The sequence below is a fragment of the Cydia splendana genome, chromosome 26 (assembly GCF_910591565.1).
Source record: "Cydia splendana chromosome 26, ilCydSple1.2, whole genome shotgun sequence".
Lineage (NCBI taxonomy): Eukaryota > Metazoa > Arthropoda > Insecta > Lepidoptera > Tortricidae > Cydia > Cydia splendana.
The window spans coordinates 760,166-785,507 of record NC_085985.1 but is presented as its reverse complement, the minus strand read 5'-3'; the positions used below and the strand labels follow the sequence as shown (position 1 = coordinate 785,507).

At 36.5% G+C, this 25,342-nt stretch overlaps 1 protein-coding gene across 3 annotated transcripts in view; it reads left to right on the top strand.

Annotated features, from left to right (window-relative positions):
- Nucleotides 1–25,342, top strand: part of LOC134803314 (uncharacterized) — an 81,342-nt gene that overhangs the window by 42,262 nt on the left and 13,738 nt on the right. Inside the window, exons 3-5 of one of the 3 annotated variants that reach the window (XM_063776096.1) lie at nt 14,946–15,335; nt 18,729–18,950; nt 21,234–21,458. In XM_063776096.1, the coding sequence (XP_063632166.1) occupies nt 14,946–15,335; nt 18,729–18,950; nt 21,234–21,458 (837 nt within the window). The remainder of the gene's footprint in view (nt 1–14,945; nt 15,336–18,728; nt 18,951–21,233; nt 21,459–25,342) is intronic. The other 2 variants (XM_063776097.1, XM_063776098.1) reach the window with 2 other exon arrangements.

The window sequence follows — 25,342 nt, the reverse complement described above, 5'->3', positions numbered from 1 at the left end:
TTTTTAAATGAAAATACTCTTCATTTTTTATATCATGTTAGCAAGTGAATATACATACAGTCTCTCTGATAGTAAGCCTGCCGAAGCCTTTAAAAAACTATGAGTTCCTTGAGACAAGAATCTATTTGACCTATGCCATATTGCGGATTTTCAGTGGTAATCTATTTCCCGAGAAAATTGAGAAACTGCCACAAATAAATAAGAGCACAAAAAACCCTAGCAACTAACTACCAATTATTCCAAAGTTAAATCTCAATGCCCCGTCCGCGGGGAATCCATTTTGTAAGTTTGACGTTCTCGCCAAAATGGCCGCCGCAAATGGAGGGCTAATCTTGTTGGCGAGTCGGGGCTGCGGTCGCTGTTGGGGCTACAACAATTCTAGGAGCAAGTCAGTGAAATAAAATGGAAATAGAACCTATAGAGCAGGGATGTTGCGGATGCAGATTTTTTGACATCCGCGGATGCGGATGCGGATATTTAAAGGCTCACATCCGCGGATGCGGATGTCAAGATTAGGTACTTACAAAACGTCAAATACGTATTACATTTTTTGGTATTTGTTTATTTAAAAAAACGAAACGAAACGAACACGACCGAAGGGAGTGTTTTAGATCGACACGAGTTGCGAATTACCTATTCGCACGTGTATCGTACCTACAACGTTTTACAAAAACAGTACATATGGCCCTTTAAATTGTCGGCACAGTCACGTAATGTGCTAATTATCGCACTAGTGTACTGTAATAGTACATTGTGTATTAAGGGCGGTAAACAAGAATTTACGAACGAGTGTGAATTGAAGCCCGAAGCCGAAGGTGAGGGCTTAAATAACCTGAGTTAAATTACATGAAACCTGGCATAGACTTTTACGTAACAAATATCTATGTCGACTAGTTTTCATTGCTATAAATTGTTATACAAAAAAATTTATTGGAAGTTGTGTATGTCTGCTACTCCCTCTGATTTCTTTGTTTTCGTTGCTAGAAATTACAATAGGTATATTGTAATTTCTAGCAACGAAAACTAGTACCACACATAGACATTTTAAGTTACTTGAATGTCCATATTAAATTTCATTGCCATGAAATATAATTAGAGTCAGACCGAGAAAAGTCTTCAGCGATTTCGATAGCCCACGCAGTGCAAGTGTTATTTTAAACGTCATACTTCTAAAAAATGATGACGTATAAATAACACTTGCACTGCATGGGCTATCAAAAGCGCTGCAGACTTTTCTTGGTCTAACTCTATGTATTTTTATTGCCAGTATTATTAGGTCCCATTTTTTGATGTAGAAGAAATTAAAGAAATAAAAGAAGCTTGTATTATTTTTTTACCTCTACAAATACGATGACTTATTTCACTCCTAATCTTACATTACCTTTACCATAAAACAGTAACATCCATAAGTCAATATCACCGACCATTCATTAGTAATGATGGAACGAATGAATCATTACAACGCTCAAGATTTATTACTAAAATCATTTACGAGAACAACACTATTACACTACAGCTGCTAAACTACTTGCTATTCTAAAAGCGACTCTATTACTATTAATTTAAGATTAACTTGTTCGAAAATTAATTGTAATGTTAATTATGTGTAACTGCCCGTCGATAGATGCATCATTAATTTATTTTATTTCAAAAATCGAATGTTTCATTCGAGTGCTTTCTTCGCGGCACTATCAAATGCTTTTGTTTTTTAACGGTAAACTCTTTTTGGTGTTGCTGTTACAAAAATGTATTTTTTTTATGGGCTAGGTTTTAGTAGCGATGGGCCGCAGTTATGATTGGGGAATACCCTAAAGATGCCTAAAGATACAACATCGTAATGCACTTTCTAACAATTAATAGTTATGTCTTTATGAAGGGAAGAATGTCGCGTGCGAAACGTTTCGTGCGCCGTCGGTATGTGGTAATTGTGGCTTACATTTCTTACGTAGTTGATTTGATATCACTTCAATTCGTTATTAATCTGCCTATGTATATAAGTGTTTATATATATAGTTTGGCAAGCCACTTCCGTCAGTAGAAAGGGCGGCAAATTTAAAAAATGTAGGCGCGGGTTTAAATACTAATCATGGTCAGAATTCATTATGTTTAACTACATACACTTTATCTCCACGCCAACCGGATGTGTCGAAGAGAAAAAAATTGTTATAAAATACTTTAATAATTTTTATATGTTTCTTGTTTTATTATACTTGTATTACCTATTTAATTAATTGAGTATTAATTAATGAAACTAAGCAAATAAACTAACTAAAACCGCCTCAAAAGTACCAGGCGCGCATAAGCGCATAAGATGCGAATTGGAGATGAGAACGAAGTGAGTTCCTCCGCAATCCGCCTTCGGTCCGTGTAGTGAGGTGCCGCGTTTCTAATATTCCCGGGAACATGTCTTATGTTCCCAGGAATATTCATAAATTTGTGGGATTGTTTACTAATTTAGTATATGTAAATATATCAAAGTTGTGGTATAAGGTACTTTTATAACTCCGAAAGCGGGATAGTTTTGAAAATCGCTAATACTTTTCTACTAAACTAAAAGCTTTTTCTTTCTACTGTAGTAGTAAGCAATTTTCTAACCTTTGCTAAGTGTTGCAGTAGCTTAAGTGTTGCCAAATTATGAAAAGTACTTCTAGTTTAGTAGATATTAGCAATTTCCCAAATTATCCCGTTGTAGAAGTTACCCTTAAGCTTTTAGCCTTCAGCTTAAGATTTAGTTTTTACAGGATACATTGTGTAAAAGAATCCGTCTTCAAAAACTTGTCATTATACATTTACACACTTTTGGTTTTGGCAGAAAACTTAAACTTTATTGACAGATTTCTGCGGGATGCATACGTTTCCCTAAATAACTCAAATTTTGTATTTTTGAATATTTTTTCCTGAGTTATGGATGTGTGCTACGTATTTAAGTATATATCTTTATCTAGTACCCACATTACAAGCCGAGCTTATTGAGCTTACTGTGGATCTAGGTCGATTTGTGTTAGGTTGTCCCATAATATTTATATTTATTTATTTCTTTATTCATTCCCGGGAACGTTCGTGATACATCACTAGTTCCGAGCGAGCAATAAAGATTACCGCGTGTGAGAACGGGACAGGTGCCGGTGGACAGCCGCTGTTTTAAACTAATGTTACTTTTAATCCTTATATACTTAGCTGTTTCTAGATACTGCGATATATACTTAGGCAATCCAATTTTGTCAGTAGAAAAAGGCGCGAAATTCAAAATTTCAATGGTAGGACAACGCTTCGCGCCTAAATTTTTTAAATTTGCCTTTTAATATAGTTATTTGTACAACAACAAGAGATCAAAGTTTGATATTTCTTCGAGTGCTTATTTTGAGTCCCGTGCAAGCGAAAGATTCTATAATAGATTCACGAGCGTAGCGAGTGAATCTAATTTAGAATCTTGAGCGTAGTAAGGGATTCAAAAGCGCACGAGATGTATATAACTTTGATCTCGTGTAGTACACAAAATTTTTCACCCTATTAAGCAGTGAGAACATACCTAGAGGGACAGAGATAATAGAACCCAAGTATATCGAACTTGTATTAGACCCCGCAAGTTGAAATGACATTTGACTATAAAGGTCACTTGAATGTCATTTTGTCTCACTCAGTGAGCAAAATCGCATCATTTTGCTCACTGAGTGAGACAAAATGACTCAGTGAGCAAAATCGCATTTTGCTCACTGTTTTTAAGAAGCAAAGTACCCTTGTTCGAGCTGCTGAGGTGAAAAAAATATTTTAGACAATTTTTTTTTTCATTTTACTCATTGATTTATCTATTATGTGGGTAAATTTATCTTACTAGGTATGTATAAAAAATACGAGTATACTAAAGCTCATAGAGTATATTGAATATTAGGGTATAGAGTTATCAGTCAAGGTTTTCGAATGCAGCGCCATCTATTGATAGTTCACTGCAACTTTTCAAATGTGTATATATCCATACCTATTAATACAGCTATACAAGCAGTGGCGGGCTTTTTAAATAGCTAAGGTTTGACGTTTGCGTTCTGAGTCCGTGCAAACGGAACCAGATCACATCAAGTGTGAACCTTCATTGTAGTCCTCGCCAGAAAACCGCTAACGAAGATCACACAATGATGTGACCTCGTTCAGTTTGCCCAGACCAGTAATTGAAAAACAATAAATGTGATTACAGTTTTATTTTTACATTACAAAATCAATGCTAATTGACAATATTCATTCATAATCATCGCTTTTAAGACAAGCTATCTATTAAAAGTATAGAAATAAGTAAAAACTTCTATCAATTTAGACTACACTCTTATGGAAAAACTTATTTAGCTCACTGTTCATCGATTGGAGCATTTCCTTCGTTTTAAATAATAGTTCCTCGTCATTTCTCGCATTCTGTCTTCTGTATCGAAGTCGGATCGCGTTCCTTTTAATATTTTATTTGTGTCTTTACACCAGTTATGTAGGAAAAACCTACAAGATAAGTCTATGATTTTGTTGGTAAGGGCACTTTTATGGTTAGCACATTGTAAACAATTAAAATTTACTACTGTGTTTACAGCATCTTCTAAATATTGTTTTATATTGACCATGTCACAGTCCGTTTTTAATATGTTCGTGACCACATCTTGAATATTAGAGAAACATTCAGCTAAAGCATCTGAAGGATATGATAAATATGATTTTCCTTTGTTAAATTCTTTTAATTTTATGTATCGGCTGCTTTTGTTACAATCGTAAAGGCAGCCGTTGCATGTCTTACAATCTTTGAATATAATTTTAGTTTTCCTTAATATATATCCTGTAACATACTCAATTTGAGCCAAAATTTTTACGTTAGCTTTCTTATTATTTATTCCCACCAAGACATGGTCACTGACATGATCAAAATTAATGTCATTTTTCTCCGGAGCGCGATAAAGTGCAGGTTTGTCAAAAAAGATCTTACTTAAAGACTTAAATCCACGTCCCTGGTCTTTCTCACAATTATATCCTGGAGAATGCAACGAATTTAAATTGTTGATTAACAATGCCGCGAAGGCAACCTCAAAATGTACACACGTCGGGTTGTTGCTTCTTGCACCATGGCTCCTCACACAGCCAAAAAAGTTTTCAAGTGGATCCTGGTTAAAGTGACGTAACCATATGGACTTTATCTCATGCTTTTGAAACAGCAGATTTTTTAAATATTCCAAATTTTCTAAGGTGCGTAGCCAGTTAGGCACGGTCGAAACATGACTTTTTCTGCGTCCTTGGGGTGTTACAAATGTCATTGTTTTTAAAACCTCTTTACTTTTCGTCCAAACACTCTGATGGCTTGATTTGGGTGTGAGTGGACCCAGTAAGTCTTTGCCAGGTCTTTTCTTTTCATTCATGAATCCTCCGTTGACAGAGTCGAATAATTCGTCAAAAAAAAGAATAACGTCGGCTGTTTCTTTGCTTGACGGATCTAGTATTCCTTTCTCTGAAAAATAGTGATAAGACTTATAGTGTCAGCGTTAAAAAATAACGTAAAATAAAGATGAAGTATCGACTATCGAGATGTAGCATACCTAAGTAAGAAAAGTTTAACTGGAAAATAATATTCTTGAAAAGTGTACGTCTAAGAACAAATTTTAATAGGATGCAATGTGTGATATCGGGAGCATATAAAAGATTTCTCATTTTCTTAATATAAGCTGCAGTGCTAAATCGTGACAGCGTAGGTGGATTGTCAGCAACGCTTAACCTTAGCCCTTACGTCATCTTGCACTAAAGCTTACGAATTGTCAGTTAATTAACGGGATCTGGTCAAAATACCGTTCGCAGTTTGATGCGTAGGAACTGAATAAAAAATAGTGTTACCTAGTGTAGCTGTGATGTGATAAATAAATTGAATATTGTTCATATTTACCTGCTAAATATCCCATATTGACAGCGACTGAACTGCTAAGTAATTGTGTTGCATATTTGACTTTCATTTTTGGCATTTTCTTTGGATCTACATGCAGTTCTGTTAACTTGGGCATTAACCTTATGCCTTTATAAGCTGGATTTTCCTCGTATAATTTAACGATGTGTTCCCACTTGGCAGTTTTTTTTTCGTTATCAATGGAACAAGTCAAATCTTTTGTGATTAAATTGTTCCTTATATTTTTTATAAGGTGAGGAGGGTCATACAGAGGTATTACTTCATCACCATCCACGTCAAACACGTAACCTGTCGAATTTTTATTTTCATGTTTCGTTTCTGCAATGAGTGCATTGATGGCACTCATATTTGATGAGCCTTGGTCACAGACAGTTGCGATCACGTGAAATCCACTGGATTTTAATTTTCTTATGTGGTCCTTTATGGCCTGCGCTAATTCGTGTTTCTCGGTGGCTCCACAACAAAAGCTGTAACTAATAGGCTGTTTATAATTTTTTGTGATGCCTCTTATCATAAATACTAGCACGTGGTCAGCGATTTTTTTGACCCTCCTTTTTCCGTTGTCAACAAATCCGACGATCATGTCTTTTTTTGAATTGTACTCAAAATGAGGTTTAATTGCCATCTCGTCGAATAATAAAATACACAGCCTTTCAGATATCGACATTTTTCTGGCCTTTTTTTTAAGATTTTCGAAAATGTTATCGTTTATACCGGCTTTTAAGGCTGCAGCGGATATCATCCTTGATAATGTGAGAGGCGATGGTAGTACAAAAATGTGCCTCAGCCATCTATACGCCTTAGGTCCTTGCTTATAAAGAGATAATGCCATTATTTTTTCTTGTTTTGTGAATCTCCTTCCCATTTTCTTTTTATTTATCTCTCTAAATTGCATCATGACAAATAGCAAAGCCATTGTGGTAAATTTACCGATGGCTTTCTGAAAAGCTGTGTTGGTTGAGAGAGACATAGCTTTTTTTAGTCTGACGGCATATTTGTCCTTCGTCTCGGTAAGTTTTTTTATATGTTTGGCCAAACTACTAGCTTCAGAGCAAAATTGTGGCGTGTAGGGTGGCTTATGATCTGAAATAAATTTTATAATATAAGTCGTGTAGGGTGGCTTATGATCTGAAATAAATTTTATAATATAATTAAATACTTAGAAGTATAGGAAGAAATACTTAGCAGTCTTAGCACTTATTCATAAGGTGTGACGTTCTCAATCAAAAGGTACCACATTGCCACTTGCCATAAGGACGCTGTGTCAGGTTATTCGTATAAAGATACAAGCAAATTTCGTCTTTATGGTAAGCGAAAAAGTGCTGAGGGTTAAGCATAGGGTAATATAAATAAAGAAAGTGTGGTAACTCCATACATCAATTTTCTAACAAAAACGCGCTTTATTTCACAGTCGACATGTAACGTCATAGTAGTGGAACTATCACTACCGCTATTTGACACCAGATGGCACGAGTGTCGCTACTGACGAAAAAATGTACTGCTAAAACAATTTACAACTAATATTAGAAGCAGAAGGAGTTGAAAATAGAGTTTCGAGTAATGCGGTCATAATATTAGCTGAAAATTGTTGAGCATTAGAGTATTTGTTCGCCGCGACATTTATTGTCGACTAGCAGTACTGATATAATCTTTACTTATACATATTACTCTATCTATGGTGTTAAGGTCGGCAACGCACATGTAACATCGCTGGAGTTGCAGGCGCCCATAGGCTACGGAGACTGCTTACAATCGGGCGGGCCGTATGCTTGTTTGACACCCACGGTCCGACGTAGTATAATAAAATGCATATATTATTTGTAAGAAACTTTACAGGTTTATTATCAAACTGACCTGAAGTTGAGGGCCGAGAAGCGTCGTGAGCAGCCGCATTTGTGATGTTGGTCAATGGGGCTCGGGGTACATGATCATCTTGCAATGGTTCTTGTATAATACTTGCAATTTTCAGCGATACCGTTTGCGTAGCCATTCCTGAAAATCATATATTTAACCAATTTAATACCTAAAGAATATTTGTTTTTTTGTAAAGTTAAGACGAAAGCGGAGGAACCGTGTGAAATCGCCTTTTCATACAAACGTAGTCCTCATTTGTGGCACCACTAGCACATACAGTAAACAAATCTCATTGACATTATCAATGACACATCATGCGTCACTAGGTCAATCACAAGGCCTACCCAGGGCCGTCTTAATCTATGCTGGGGCCCTTAGGCACATAATAATTTGGAGCCCTTTTGGAAAGTAAAGAAAGCAAAATTGAACTAACATTTTTCTACTATGACCTTCTATTTATTATGGGGTAGTCAAATATACTGTTACTGTCTGTCTTTCGGGGCCCCCTGAGAATGGGGGACCTGGACACGGGCCCCGTGTGCCCTTATGGTAAAGACGGTACTGGGCCTACAATCGAAATCGAAACACGACAATCGAAAGTTCGGTTTCTGCCTCTCTATCACTCTTGCTTATTCGATCGATAGAGAGGCAGATAAAGAAATTACGATTTTCGCGTTTCGCGGTATGCCACCTGTAAACAAACCGCCTTGGTGCATCAATGTCATAGTGAAAACTTGTCAAACAACTGTTTAAGGCCTAGTATGTATAAGTTACTTTATGATTTACTAAACAAATTAGTGCTGCACTCTGGCGGCAGAACATTGCAGTACATACTCCCTATTGGTCCACTACTTTTAGAGAAAATGGGCTGTGACAGACGGACAGATAGACGCACGAGTGATCCTATAAGGGTTCCGTATTTTTCCTTTGGAGGTACGGAACCCTAAAAATTGATATATGTGACGTTCCACGGCAAAAGGTACCTTATGGCGGCTGGCGGTTACGTCGCATAGCGCCGCAATAATATTGGGGCGGCGTTAATAAAAAACCTGGCAAGTGCGAGTCGGACTCGCGCACGAAGGGTTCCGTACCATAATGCAAAAAAAAAAAAACAAAAAAAAAAGCAAAAAAAAACGGTCACCCATCCAAGTACTGACCACTCCCGACGTTGCTTAACTTTGGTCAAAAATCACGTTTGTTGTATGGGAGCCCCATTTAAATCTTTATTTTATTCTGTTTTTAGTATTTGTTGTTATAGCGGCAACAGAAATACATCATCTGTGAAAATTTCAACTGTCTAGCTATCACGGTTCGTGAGATACAGCCTGGTGACAGACGGACGGACGGACGGACGGACGGACGGACGGACGGACGGACGGACGGACAGCGAAGTCTTAGTAATAGGGTCCCGTTTTACCCTTTGGGTACGGAACCCTAATAGCGTAAGCGCCAACCACCATAAGGTACCTTTATCCGTGGGACGTCACATATTATTGTAAGAAAATTAATAGGTATTCAAACTGACCTGAAGTTGAGGGCCGAGAAGTGTCATCACCACCCGCATTGTACTGATTCGTGATGTTGATCAGTGGGGCTCGGGGTCCATGATCATCTTGCAATGGTTGTTGGAAATTGCTTGCAATTTGCACCGATGCGGTTTGCGTAGCCATTCCTGAAAATTTAACAAATTTATTACAGAAATATTTATTCTTAAAAAGTGTTGTCATAAGTCATAACAATGAAAGACCAAAAGTTAAGTTAGAGGGCAACGGGTCTTTTTTTCTAAAACACCTTAAAATAATAGGTAGTACATGAAACTTAAGCCATATTTTAGAATAGTAAGTGATCTGTAATGTAAGTGAAGATTCCAATAAACAAGGCTTTTGATAAAAAACCTGCACTCAAATTAGTTCACCCGTTCGAGTGCTACATACATTGCCGCAGGCAGACATACAACTACATACACAGAGATAACTAACTACTACATACACATACACATTGAACTTATGACAGACCTTTTTTGTCATTGGGGGCTAATATTAACACTATGATATGTCCAATGTAATATGAACCCTAAATGTCACAACAATTAAATCGTACAAGTGTGCAATGCGGCTAAAATTGTGTATCTTACCTTTTAAATGCAGTGTTGGAACTGCAATAGCGCTGAGTCTTCCGCTTCGAGTAATAAATTTTTCCTCAAAGTGAATATGACACACTTTTCGGTACTTATGAATAAATTGGTTATCCAAAGGTAACACATCTCCACCAACAGAGTAAATCCAAGTACGAAACCGATCAGCCTCATTAATTGGGCAGGGAAATTTGTGAAGAATCACATTATCTAATCCTGAAAAAAAAAAGAAATGTATATGTATAATTACAGTAACACTAGTACAGACTTAAGTAGGTAGGTACACTATCAGAATGATCTTTAGATGTTCAATGAATACCTATATTAACTTAAATAAGTTAAAAAAATATCACATATGAAACTGCACTTAAGTCAAGGTAAGAAATGATAAAAACCTAGTGTTGATATTCTGTTCTTTAACAATGCTAAAGAAAAGCCTTCGAAGGACCCGGTCCTTAATAGGAAAATACCTCTACTCTATATAACTTATAACACTTATTTGGAAAAATACCCAGACTGCGTATATACTGATAGTGTTATATGTATTAAAGAAATATAATCTAAGTATTATTACATGTCAATAAAATACCATGCAGTGCTAATAAATCATGACAATTTTGTCAAAGTTATATTCGAAAACGCCAAGTTATATTGCACATGAAGTAGGCCTTACTGGGGTCATAGTTCCATATTTATATTTCAGGGTTAAATATTATTGCCCCACACTTGAAAATGAAAAATATTCATATGAATACTTACGCGTTTTACCGCAATTAGGTACACAACACATCGCACTGTTTCGAACCATTGTCGCAAATAACCAATCCAAGCAGCAAATCAGAGTCCGTTGAGCACACCAGGTATATTCACATAAAAACAGATTTATCAGAGTCCAGGGCAAGCGCAGTCGTATAAAATCACAAGAGAATCGTTTCAGAGCACTTTCAAGCATCGAGGATAACAAGAAAGTAAAATATTGAAATAAAAACGTTATGGCGGGTCTGTCAATAACGTTCCGTTCCTTTCATATTTATCTAAATTGTATCTTAAAATTTGTGCAAATTATGATTTTAAAATGGACTAATTTAAAGAAAAAACATTCAATGAATATTTTATTATTAGATATATGAACCAAAAATATTTTAACAGGCAAGCAATAAGTAAAACTAAATTATTATGTTATTTATTTTCTTTTGTTAATTGCGCATAACGAAAAAGATGGATGCGGCATCACAGATTATACAAGATTTGAAAGACTTATAAAATTGGTTTTCACGCCCTCTGTCGTTAAGTTTCCCAAGCATATCCGAGTACATCGGATTCAATACTTCTTTGAACTGAAAACACTGTGCTAAAGCTCTCTTTTCCTAGGATAGCGGTGCCGTCATACAGCGGCCGTCTCCATACAAAATAATACGGCCAAATATGGATGTCGTATTATTTTGTATGGAGACGGCCGCTATATGACGGCACCGCTATCTTAGGAAACCAGAGCTTTAACATAGTTCTACACTACCGGTAGAAATATGTAGCCAAAATATAAGTATATGTTTGAAATTAAATCTCAAAGATCAACAATTTCTTAACACCAATGTATTCGTTACAAATACCATTGGCCATTGCTACCAATTAGAAAGCGCATCAATTGACATTTCGAATGACAGCTCGCACCGACAAATGTGTCGAATCTGTTAAATGGTCCGCACATGTGTCGACCCTTTAAAAAGGACCCTAATACTATTGGCGGTTACGACATAAAGCATCACATTCATATTGAAGATGGTTTAAAAATGTTGTAAGCGCCATAGGCGTTAAATTTCTTTTTTTATGCATATTTATAGCAATGAGGGTGGTAACCCCAGTGCATTTGATGTATTTTCTTTTGCATTTAATCACTGTTACATTTGTATGTTTATTTTTATTCAATTTGGCGAGGGTGAAGATTGGTAGGATGAAGTGGGTGCAGAATGTATCGATATCATAGTTAAGGCCTTTTGTGCGGGTCAGTTACAATAATACAATTCAAATCGCGGTGTGGTTTCAATGTGGTCACATTTCTGACCAGATGTAGTGCATAATTATTTTCCATCGTATTTTCACGGAAACGTACGAACGTGTCTTATTGCTATTTCAGCCAATCTCGGTAGAAAAAGTAATGACGTTGACTGAAGTAGCATGACAAATACGAACGTTTCCGAGAAAATACGATGGAAAACAATTATGAACTACTACATTACATCTGTAACCCATCGATTAAACTGTGAATAAAACTATATAATCAGTATAATCACTTCCTAATCCTTAACTATTCGATAGAAAAGACAAATTAAAATCTAAATCTGTACGACCCATTACGCTAAATTGCAATATTAATATTGATACTTTGATGAAAGATATAATGGTAGTAAAATAATCATCAAATCATCTCGACAGTAGGGGGAGTAATTAGATTATGAGATACATCGAGGGGCCTAGAATACGTCCCTGAGGGACTCTCGGTTGCACTTTGACGTTTAGTGGTGGGGTGACATGTAATGATACTAGGTTGTGGTTCAGCTTAGTTACATATGTACATAGTGCATAACTATTTTCCATCGTATTTTCACGGAAACGTACGAACGTGTCTTGCTATTTCAGTCAGTCTCGGTACAAAAAGTACTGAAGTTGACTGAAGTAGCAAGACCAATAAGAAAGTTTCCGAGAAAATATGAACTGGAATAAATGTCATATACTTATGTACTAAGAAAAGTGACCAAGGCCTCCAGTGCCCCAGGCTGGAATCGAACCAGCGTCGCGGCAGGTGCCTGTGCCATTCGGCCACCGGGCCACAGCGGCATAGGTCGAATTTTTCCAAGTATATGCACTTATTACTGAAGGCTTATGGCGCCCCCCATTTATTTCAGTTTATAATTTATATAGTAGTGTTTCTACTTTCATCTTTCTTATTTTCTGAAAATAATTTAATTTGTTCTAATATTTCTAATAGTATGAAAACCAGTTTACCAGATATGTAAGTATATGTAACTCGAATGTTCATGTCATTAATTAATGTTCTTTCAGTGTCGTTTTAAAATGAGAGCGTAATTTACATTGTATGGGAGCGGTTTTTAGGCGGTGGGTTTGTGTGATTCAAATTCCACGAACATATACGATTTTAGTACCTACCTAACAAAATAAAATCAGTAGGTAGGTGATGACATTTTTTGTTCAAATAAAAACCTATCATAACTTAGTTTCAGCGTTTAAATCATATTATTAGAAATATTTTATAAAAGAAAAAGTTATCCCCGGTTTTTTTTTGCGTTATGTAAATTTTGTAGGTATACTAACCTAAGTCGCAAAACAACATTAAAGTTTTATGTGTGGAAAAATATATAATAAATAAACTTGGTCAAGCAGATCTGGTCAGTAGAAAAAGGCGGCAAATTTGAAAATGTAGGCGCGAAGGAATATCGTGTCATAAGTTGAATTTCGCGCCTTTTTCTACTGACAATATTTGCTTGACCATCTTTATATAATATGTGACGTTCCACGTTATGGCGGCTGGCGCTTACGTCGCATAGCGCCGCAATAATATTGGAGCGACGTTAATAATAGCGTAAGCGCCAACCGCCATAAGGTACCTTTACCCGTGGGACGTCACATCTATCGCATTTAGTGTTACCATATACACCTAAAAATATTATTAGTCATTGAATCTTAACTACACCCATATCAACTAACAGAAAAACCTAATAGATGAATTAACATCAAATGTCACTCGATATTGTTTATTAATAAACAATAATACAGCAAGTGTTAGCAGGGGAGTCCAAGTTGGGGCCCAAGTTGAGACCTCTCCCAATGGACCGCCGACCGAGTCGCGGATGGGGTAATGCATTAGGTAAAAATTTAATATAAAATAAAACTTATTATCCTAGATGTTCTCCGACTTCGACTGTGACTTGGTTTTGTCCACAGAAGTGATATAATATGTTAAATAAATATACATATTCTTGTTTCATTGTTGTACTTACCATCCCAAGTTAAGTAATCCGGAGGGTGCATTTCGCGAGTTCGCGTTCGCACCCCTACAGATCGTCACTTAAGTTTTGGCTGCAATGTGAACAATTTTGTTGATAAATTAATGAGGTGTATTGGGACCGATTTTTATTTTGATGTCGTTTTTAGGGTTCCGTACCCAAAGGGTAAAACGGGACCCTATTACTAAGACTTCGCTGTCCGTCCGTCCGTCCGTCCGTCTGTCACCAGGCTGTATCTCACGAACCGTGATAGCTAGACAGTTGAAATTTTCACAGATGATGTATTTCTGTTGCCGCTATAACAACAAATACTAAAAACAGAATAAAATAAAGATTTAAATGGGGCTCCCATACATTTTTGACCAAAGTTAAGCAACGTCGGGAGTGGTCAGTACTTGGATGGGTGACCGTTTTTTTTTTGCTTTTTTTTCGTTTTTTTTTTGCATTATGGTACGAAACCCTTCATGCGCGAGTCCGACTCGCACTTGCCCGGTTTTTTTTCTTTCGTTAAAGACTGGTTTGAAGGTTTGAAGAATTACTAAATTATTTGATATTGTCTGTTACCGCGATAGTTACTCATGAAGTCATGAAATACTAAACTATTTGTTATCTACCTATAGCTATAGGTACGGTCCGTACGGTCGAAATATTAATTTATGATTTTTATGGCCCATTTCGTACCTTGTCACAGTGACAATCAATATGAAAATCGACAACAAAATGGGTCATAAAAAAAATCTTTCGACTTGTAGCTGTACTAGTAGGGACCCTTTTTATTTACTCTCTCCTTGAGCTACTACACGAGGACCTGATAAGTACCCCAAGAGAGCTAGTTATACAATATACAGCTCTACAATCTACAATCTTTTGGGAAAGCACAAGCTCCCTCTTGTTTTTGAAACATTTTTACACGTCATTGTGACACGTTTACTTATCATTTTAAATCTACATTCTGAAATAACATGAAACATATGAATATTAGTGACATAATTATTTATCGAGACTCTATCTTCCACAGGAGCGGCTTGCGACTGCGTCAGCTGACCGACGGCCGCCATCTTGTGCAGGTCATCTACACACCAAATGGCGCCATCCAGGACTGCGAGTACATAACCCAAACAAAATATTCTAGAAACTTCCTCAAGACATTACGGAAAGAACTAAAACTCGCATTAGAGGAACAAAGTATTAAATTAACCCAAAATGAAATAACAAATGAAGATGAGAAATATTACCGCCATTTTAGCAATGTGACGCTCCGTATTTTGAGAAACGGAGAGACTCTGCCGATAGATGTTGCTAGTTGGTTGGATTTTGACAAGTTGAAAATGGAATGCTTGGAAAGGCATGAGGAGCTGAAATTTATGATGGCCAATAAGAATAAAGTTTCAGATGCGACGCTCGCTAGGTAAATTTTATGTTATTTTTTGTGTTTTGTGGGTCTATCATAAGGTGTACAATATTTAACCCTTTTCCAGGCCGCACCAAACTACAAGATTTTCCCAAAAAAATCAAATATATTAAAAGTAATGCAGCTTTAATGATTCATTTAATGACAAGTCACTTTTCCCGCAAGTCAAATCGAATATGAACCTTATACCGGACTCCTGAAGTTGAAATTCTATTGGCGCGTATGTGGTCGTTAGGTGCACTATGCCTGGAAAAGGGTTAAACAGCTTTTCTGCATATAAGTAATGATTTAGTAGGTACATACCTGTTTTAAGGGTTCAAGTTGAAAATTAGGCTGCATACTCCTTAATTTTGGGTGTATCAACAGGACCTAACCTACTAGCTATCCAAAGTTGTGAATATACAATGCCTTATGATAGACCCTATTGAATAAAAAGCTTGTGTTGAGTAACTGTCTGTTGTATGTGGCTTTAAATATGGCGGTTGACACGAGAAATGTTTTTGCATATCTATTGTAATTCAAAATCGTACCACATGGCGTCTAGAGCCCGTCTAAGCTGTCTATATCAACTTGGCAAGGGACTATAGTCTGTATCTTTAGGTATTTCAATAAAAGTAAACAAAATCTACCCTCAAATGGCTCCTTAAGCCAGTTGAGGGTAGATGAAAACATTATACGATCAAATAATGTAGGTTAAAGTCAGGTCGTTCAGTGACTGATCCAGGCGGTTTTGAAAATGGTCGGTTAACCAATAAATGTTATAACTACCCGAAAATGTATAAATTGTTTGTTTACTTCTATTTAAATAGGTACCTAAAGATACAAACTTATAGAAATGTGTGGCAATGCCACAATAAATGTCATATCTGTGTATACATTTAACGTTTATGGTGGCACTTCTACAGTCCAAGTGCTTTACCTACTCTTCTCAATCGCCATGTATCCGTTAAGGGTGTTTTCGCAAAAAGATCCGCAAATTTTGAGCATATATTTATTGATAATTTATTGTAGATATACCTACAGTCGAGTTTATAAACATTTACCAGCCAACGTTCCGAAAATATATTTACATGCCTCTAAAATACTGATCAATATTTGTGAATTAGACCGTAGGTACCAAATTTTCTTTACAATGATGTATGTCATAAGTAGATGCTCACAATTCGCGAAACTCTACAATATTTCTGTCTGCTTCTACTTCTAGAGTTAGACCAAGAAAAGTCTGCAACGATTTCGATAGCACATGGCAAACTTCTATGAAATTATGACGTATAAATAACACTTGCACTGCGTATGCTATCAAAATCGTTGCAGATTTTTCTTGCTCTAACTCTACTTTACTTTTTATATCCGAGTTTTATATCCTAGATACTGAAACAAGAGTTCAATTGGCCAATTCTATCCAGCGGCGGAAGCACGGTCGCATTTTATCGCTTGTCACCATGCCTGTCACGTTCTAACAAGTATATAAGTGCGAAAGTGACGGGCATAGTGACAGACGATAAAAATGGAACCATGCTGCGCCCGCAGTACATCCTGTTATAGTAACAGTTTTGTATTATGTATTAAAATAAATAATATGTATTAAAATTAGTGGCTCTGTGAGCTGTAGAACTGGCGAATCCCCATGGCTCCGCCATTATCAAAAAATTCCAAAAACTGGAAAGACAAATAAATTCTATATGGTTATCAAACCTTTCACGAGAATCGGTTGAGAAATGCACCATGTAGAGAACATTCGGACATACGAAATAATTTTTACTCAAGCTGAAACGGAGATCTTCGCTTTCGCTCGGTCAATGACAGATTAGGGCAGTCGAATTGTCATTTCAGTATCGGGGACATTGAAACAAGGATTTCTGTGGCGTAGCGAGGACTGTTTCGTTATATACACATAAATAAACACACACACAAATATAAATTCCGTAACACAAGCATCGCACTAAAGCCACGGTGCGGTGCGGTAATGTATTACGGCTTTAAAACAGGCCGCCTGCACTCTGGGCAGTCTTAAGGCCGTAACACACTATCGCACCTCACCGCGGCCTTGGTGCGTCGCACCAATAAGTGAGAGCGTGAAACAGATATCTCTTCCTCGCTCTCACTTGTGGGTACGACGCATCAAGGTCGCGGTGCGGTATGATAGTGTGTTACCACTATTAAGCCGAGCGAACGCGAGTGTGCCAAGTCCATTTCGCTGATCTGAGAAATCGACTTCACACTCGCGTTCGCGGCTTCGCGCCGCGATTCGCGCACGAGTGTGGAGCGAGCTAAAGTGTCTGTTTAAACGCCTAAATAAAAAAAGAACGGAACGTTCCGTGCTACGCCACATTACTATGTTCACGAATATCACGATTATCATGACCATCAATGCAATGACCTATTCCACGTTTCCGTCACTTCTGGAGATCGCCACACCACTGCTTCGTTGTATGTATTCGCTACATATATACTTATATATTATGTCTTAAAAGTTAAGGGATCTTGACTGTCGTATGCCGTTAGCCGTTATTATCAATATGGAAGGCGGGAAATAAAAACAAAAACCACTCGTACTATTCCACTCGTATTAACGTATTTCCAACGAAAAAATACGTAGCATAATAGATTAATAAAATAAATATGGATACAAGTAATTGATACAGATTTAAGTAAACTTATATGATTCCTATGGTATTTCAACAGGTTGAAAGTTTTGAAAATCTACATAATGTATGTAGTAGGGTGTTTTATGACATCTGCCTACCTAGCCTTACAGATTATACCTAATAAAGAAGTCAAATAACAAATATAATTAATAGAAATAAATAAGACAGACAACAAAGCTGACCAAGTCATCTTTATGGACTGGATCTATGATAAACTTACACATATTTTACAATGTGAAATAAAAATCGCGTTAGTACCTAATCTGTAAAATTCTACACCCAACAAAGTGTATAAATGTAACATAAGTAAGTATATACTTACTAAAACACTGAACTAATATATAATATTTTTATTTTAGTGATTAACTTAAATAGTTTCGAATGTCGCGTATCTAACATATAAAAAACTTAATTTGATAGTTTAATAAACATCTTTAATGTCATGTATCTTCTTCACCTGTTAATTTTCTATTTTTCTTCTAACAAACTTGAATCATAATTGTTTAATATCATCAAATCATCATCCTTATACTTTACTATAATTTTATATATTTTAATATAAATTACAAACTTTGGGATCAATCTCTTTCTTCTCACTATAAAATACGTAATAAAATGTCAGTTAGCTTGGCTTACAATACTCGCAGCCAGGCCATAATATAGTTTTAAAAAAGTCAGTTAACTGTTTCCCGCCGAAACTGTCACTTAATTTTTTTAACACTAACCATAGACTAACGAACAGGTCACGGAGGTCTTTGAAAGAGAATTTCATAGTACCCGGAACGAAATGGTGCGGCGCCGGCGACCTCGCAGAGAAGTACAGCGAACTCGGCATGAATAGGAAAGAAGATACGTGCTGTAGGGCCCACGACAACTGCAGGCTCAACATAGGCCCGTTCAGACGAAGATTCGGCTATTTCAACTTTAGGCCATTCACGATTTCAAACTGCGCGTGCGATAGAAGGTTTGTTTTTTTTTTAATTACGTTTGAGCAGCTTTAGGTCACGTTTTACGAGACCGTTTTTGGAACTTTGACAGTTGTAAGGTTTTGAGTGGGGATCTTGGTTTTCTGGTGGTGGTTTTGTTGTAAATTACACAAACATTTGTAAATAGAAAATTAACATTGTGTTCTATAGATTGTTTTGTCAATAACTTGATCTCGGAACTATTTAATGTTTTGTAGGGCATTAAGGATGGTATTTTTTATTAACACCGATTACATTCCGAGAAGTCGTTAGAGGTATCACGAGGATCTTAATTAGGGCTCTATATCATAGGATTTTATGTCTTCACTGAGAGTCGTAGATGCTTAAACCAGGCTTAAACAGGTTGAGCAGTGCTTGCGGCGATATGGTTTGGTTACATAAAATTACAAAATGTATTATTATAGCTGGTCAAGCAAATCTTGTCAGTAAAAAAAGGCGCGAAATTCAAATTTTTATGGGACGATATCCCTTCGCGCCTACATTTTTCAAATTTGCCGCCTTTTTCTACTGACAAGATCTGCTTGACCAGCTATAAATATAAATATTTCAAAAGCGAATTTAATAAAGGAAACTGTTTACACTCAAAATATGCATTGCGGAAAGTATTAAATCAAAAACAATTAATGAAAACACTTTCTGATATAAGATTCTAATTATTTTCCAAGGTTTGAATAAACTCGTTTGAATTTTAATCATAGACACGCAAAATATTTTTTTAAACTAAAATCACCAGAATCGCCACAATTTTATGTAATATAACTTCTCAAACGCAAGTATAGTCTGGCTAACACAACTAGTCAGTTAAGAGCCAGGAAAACTATACTCATCACTTTCTTTTGGATGCTAGTAAGACAAAGACATTATGATTCTCTCAGTCTGTTTGAAATGAGACAGTCCTGGGCCAAAATATATATCAAAAGGCAATGAGAACATTAAAATAGACATAAACAATAATTGTGTTTGCACAAGTTATTTCTGTCCAATCAGACGATCTGTGCAAGATGCGTTCAGTTTTACGCATCAACACTTTACTGATCTATAAAACCATAAACTAACGTGATCGATAGATCATTCACAGCGTTGGCAACTTTATAGCCATAGATTAAAACCCGGATACTGTTAATTTTTGATAATCAATATTGACCCTTATCACAGAGCAAGACAGGTTATAGGAAACTAAAGAAAACGATCCGAAAAAGAGAATCAAACCAGAGGACTGTGTCTCAGTCGCACTAGTAACAGTATTGCCATTCGTTTTCAGCAGGATTCGGCATAAAAATTATGTGTCCGCCGAAGGTTCGGTTTCGGCCGAAATAAAAGCAAAACTGAACATTCGGTCCTGGTTTTGGCAAAATCTGATTTCGGTCGGACACTAACCGTATATTGACTTATTGTAATGTTGGCAATGTTGGCATTATTGTCTAACATCATCATTGCTCTCTTAATCAAAACGAGATCCGATCCTTTAGTATGACTTCTCTTTGGACATAGTACTCTCTCACACTTTTTGGACATAGTACTCACTCCGAAATATATATTCCTTTAACTTTATAGCACTCTGGATCAGATGAGTGTACAAAATTAACTTTACTATCAACAATAACCTATCTTCGTTACTCAAAACATAGTTATTACGCGATTAACATTTCTCCGTCGGCATATTTAAGTTTGTGGCGTTAGATTCTAAACGATCTCTTTTACGATTATTATTTTAAATCATAAAAACACGTTGGTGGTCTGTCGTTACGAAACGTTTACGGAACAGGTCATTACAGGCGGATGGTCAAGAGTCCTTAGAATGCCGTTTTAAGTTCGGTTTTGTCTTTGTTTATATGCGAAGGGCCGTAATAAACAGAGTAAATGGCCCTAAACATTTCCGCGACTTGATTTCGCAGCTTGTTCCCCGACATTGTCGATTTTTGTAACTTTAACTCTAACTTGTAACGGTTTTTGTAACTCTAATCATCGCGTCCTCATTTTTGAATATAATTCAAGCATTAGGTGGCCCTACACTAGCGTCTCTCGAGCGTTAGCTCTATTCAACTCTATGGCTGCTGCTCGACGCAACATTGACGCAACTGCGCAACAACGCCATTTTCCATAGCGCTGACTAGACACTTACGCCCAAAAAACGCTAGTGTAGGGTGGCTATCAAATGTGTAGGGCCCTTAACAAAAAAATACAAAACCGTTACGAAAATGGCATTTTGAGGCATTTGCAAACTGTAAATAAACACGGCTCAAAAGTAGAAAAATTGACAGAAAAAAACGTGACGCCATGGAGTTACTGAGAGTGCCAGGGACAAAGTGGTGTGGCAAGGGATATTCGGCGACGCGGTACTCCCAGTTGGGGGGCTACACACGCACCGACCGATGCTGTCGGGTCCACGATCTCCGCTGCCCGTTCTGGATCGGGGGCATGGAGAAGAAATACGGACTTTTCAACTGGCGTGTCAACACGCTTATGCACTGCCGGTGTGATGAAAGGTTTGTGAAAAAAGTTGTCTATGGTTTCGCGTGTTCGAAATTTGAATTTGAAAAGGTAAGTGTTGTGCATGCTTTGCAGGTTTATGTTTTTTTTGCACTTGTTTGTGCGGTGTTGTATTAAGTGCACTGCGGTTTATCGTATAGTACAGTGGTGTTATAGCTTAGATAACGATCTTTCCCAGGAAACCTTTTTATAGATAATCAATTTCGACTTATATTTTACTATTTTACGTCGAAAGTTGGACTACGGAATTAAATGTCTCCAAATAACAGTTGCATATTAATAGAGTCATTTCCCAAACGAAGCGAAGAAATAGTAAAAATAAAAATAAATGGGTTATAAATGAAATAAAAAGTACAAATGAAATAAAAAATGCTGTCGTCGGACGCGATAGGCGACGAGATTTTGGAAGGAAATTAAAAGCTATAGAGTAGAATAGATGTAATTATTTAATATTATTGATATTTTTCTATAACCGGAATAGTTAAAGTTAGCTTACGTGTGTCTTAATAAATAATTCAGACAAGAAACAATTGAAAAGGGTTTAAAAACATACTTATTTAATTAATTACTTAACTTCATTTACACAAACGATTTTCACCAATTACACTGGCTAATAAACAATAAATTACTAAAATGGGTTCTCACACAATTTAAATGTACTTACTCTAAATCTTGTTATAAATCTAATCCGCTTAGCTTATTAACGATAATAGACTCAAAGTACCGATATCCGAGAGTAAGTAAGCAGTTTAGGCTTTTTATCGGAAGCTTATATCTTAATCATTCTATGAACAAAAAAACATTAATGGCTTTGGCCTCGACAGTGTTGAAATTTGGCGCCTGTGGGATAACCAGTTTAACATTTCATGAGGCAGATCGCAGATAGTTTATGATATATGTTCAAATCGGAAATTTTCCCCCTACATATATTTAAATATAGGTACTAGCAACCCGCTCCGGCTTCGCACGGGTTAACAAATTATACACCTGTAGGTACCTTCCTCAAGAATCACTCTATTGATAGGTGAAAACAGCATGAAAATCTGTTCAGTAGTTTTTGAGTTTATCGCGAACAAACACACAAACAGACAGACGCGGTGGGGCACAATAAATTGTATAGAAGTTACCGGTTAACTTACTTAACAAAAAATTTACCGGTTGCATTTCCTATCCAGGTTAAACAACAAGTTTCATAACAAATATTAAATCGACTCCGCGTCGTCTCTGTTCCGAACGACAATTAGAAAAACCGTGATATCATCTCGGGGCCTAATTGGTCCTCATAAATAACGTTCCGTCTGTTTGGACCACAACTGAAATAATTAATAACTTAGATTATGGTTATTAAAATAATATACAGTTCAACTGGAGTTGAATCGGGACTGCGATGAATTCCAAACTTACATTTTAAAGGTGTCTTAGTGGACTGCCTAGCCGAGATGACAATTTGACAATCGTTATTGACAAACGCCATAAGAAATAATCGGCCAAGAGCATGTCGGGCCATGCTCAGTATAGGGATTTCGTAGTTGCCATTCTGTCAAAATAGGCCAAACGGTGGCTATTAGTAAGTATCATAATAGGGGAGTGCCGTTGCAGCGCTTTGTACATACTTAAGTCTTTTTACTAAGAAAAAAAGATTTTTTGCAATAACTCAAAAACAACTAGACCGATCATGTTCGCTATAGTTTTTGTTAAAAGTATTTATTAAGCTCTTGTTTCACTATTTTTTACATATTTTTTGGACCCGTGGTTCCAAAGTTAGAGGAGGGGGGCACATATTTTTTTCTTTCGGTGCGCATATTTCCGAAAATATTAACTATATCAAAAAATGGTTTTAGTAGACCCTAATTCGTTTTGAAAGACCTATCCAACGATACTCCACACTATTGGGACAAAGCAAAAAAAAATCATAAAAAACCTTTGTATGGGAGATACCCATGATTTATGTATCCATGCCAAATTGCAGCTTTCTAGCACTAACGATCACGGAGCAAAGCCTCGGAAAGACAGACAGACAGACATGGCGAAACTATAAAGGTTTCTAGGTGTCTACGAAACCCTAAGAGTTACATATGTCTTTGCTAAAACCTAACTATCGGGATGACAGATGCTACGGAAAGTCGCGTGATTATTTCCATACATTATTTAAGTTTCAATTGGCGTTTTCTTGGCTAGGCCCCCAGATATAGAATTTGTCTAAACTCTTCTCTAACTTGGCAAGAGTATTCTACTGCCTCCAAAAACGTGAAAGTCCTATGAAAATATGGCGTGAAGCGTGATCATTTGATCAACTATACGTTCGTAGTGGCGCTGTTAACGTCGGTGCAAAGTTAATTTAGATGGACGGGCTCTAACTTAGTTTTAGGTAATTTACCCTGAATATTGAGAGCGTTATGCTATGTAAGTATATCTAAGCAGATTCTATATTAAATATTGTACTAATTACCTACAATACTTGATTACCTCACTCTAAATATATTTTATTTCTCTCTCTTTAGTGACACAAAATCAGACAACTAAAAAGACTTGTGAGTTTATCAAGTTCTTTCGTTAATTTCAGCGTTATAAAGCGTAAAAAACAAATGATTTATAGATTTATTAACCTCAAACTTCAAAGAAACAGTCATCGATACTCCTCATTCATTCTGGTCCAAATCACACAACACAATGAAGTCACCCGAAATCGACAAAAAATTGAAATGGGTATTTTATTGTAGGCATTTTAGAACAGTATCAGCCGAGCCGATCTTCGGATGGCGACAGACATAATAGGCTGAACACGGTCGTGCCATGGTCCTATTGATGGTTAAAAAAAAGTATAGATGCCATAAACACCTAGTTAGTTTTAATTTGAGGGTGCATTCAAAGATAATTCAAGTTTAAAATGATAAGCCTAACCGGGTTAAGTATTATTATTATACAAAATGTAAAAAAAACCTGTAATTTTAATTTTAAGGAAGAATAAGTATAGGTTTAGTTTTGTTAGTAATGTTTATTTTTTTTAACCCCTAATTCATAAAACTTTACCTGCCTGATTTAGTTAAAATATGTTTTATCCCTTTCTTACAAATACATAAGTCAAAACGACAGATAAAGACAAACGATTCATAGCTAAATCAGGCCAGTAACGCTTTTATGAATATAATGTCTTTAGTGAATATTAAATGGAAATCTTTAGATATAAATAATCATTAACAGCAGCAGCCAATGGGTAACATTTATTCGATATATATTCGCATTTTCGCAATGAAACTACATGAAAAATGGAATCCGAAAGCCCTAATCTAACACAAGGTACACCCATTGTTGTTCCCGAACCTTTCCGCCCCGATAAACAAGAGAATAGTTATCTGCGACAAAGAAACCACCTTTCCACCCTCGGTTCATAATTTATGTATTGTCAGACAACGTATTTAAGCGCATTACTCACACATTATAAATCGCGCGATAACGGAACGCACCCGTAATGCCAATATGGCGATTGACAGTTCTTTGACAGCGGTTTTGGCGCGAATGGACTTTAATCGTTATTTATGGTTACTATACTCAAACACATCCACTTTGTCAGTAGAAAAAGGCGCGAAAAACAAATTTTCTTTGGGAAACAAATTCTTTGCGCCTACATTTTTTAAAGTTGCATTTTTCTACTGATAAGTGGGTGCGTCCCTCCCAAAAGTACAAAATTATTATACCGAACATTTTCCTCGCGTGTGAAAGTCAGCGCCGACATTGGCAAATTCACCCTGTGCAAAATTGCAGGGAGTAATCCAGAATAAAAAAAAAAAAGTGGGTGTGTTAACAGTATATTATATTTTACAGTAGAACCTCGATTATCCGAACTAATTAACACCAAGAATAGTTAAAATAGGTAGTCAAA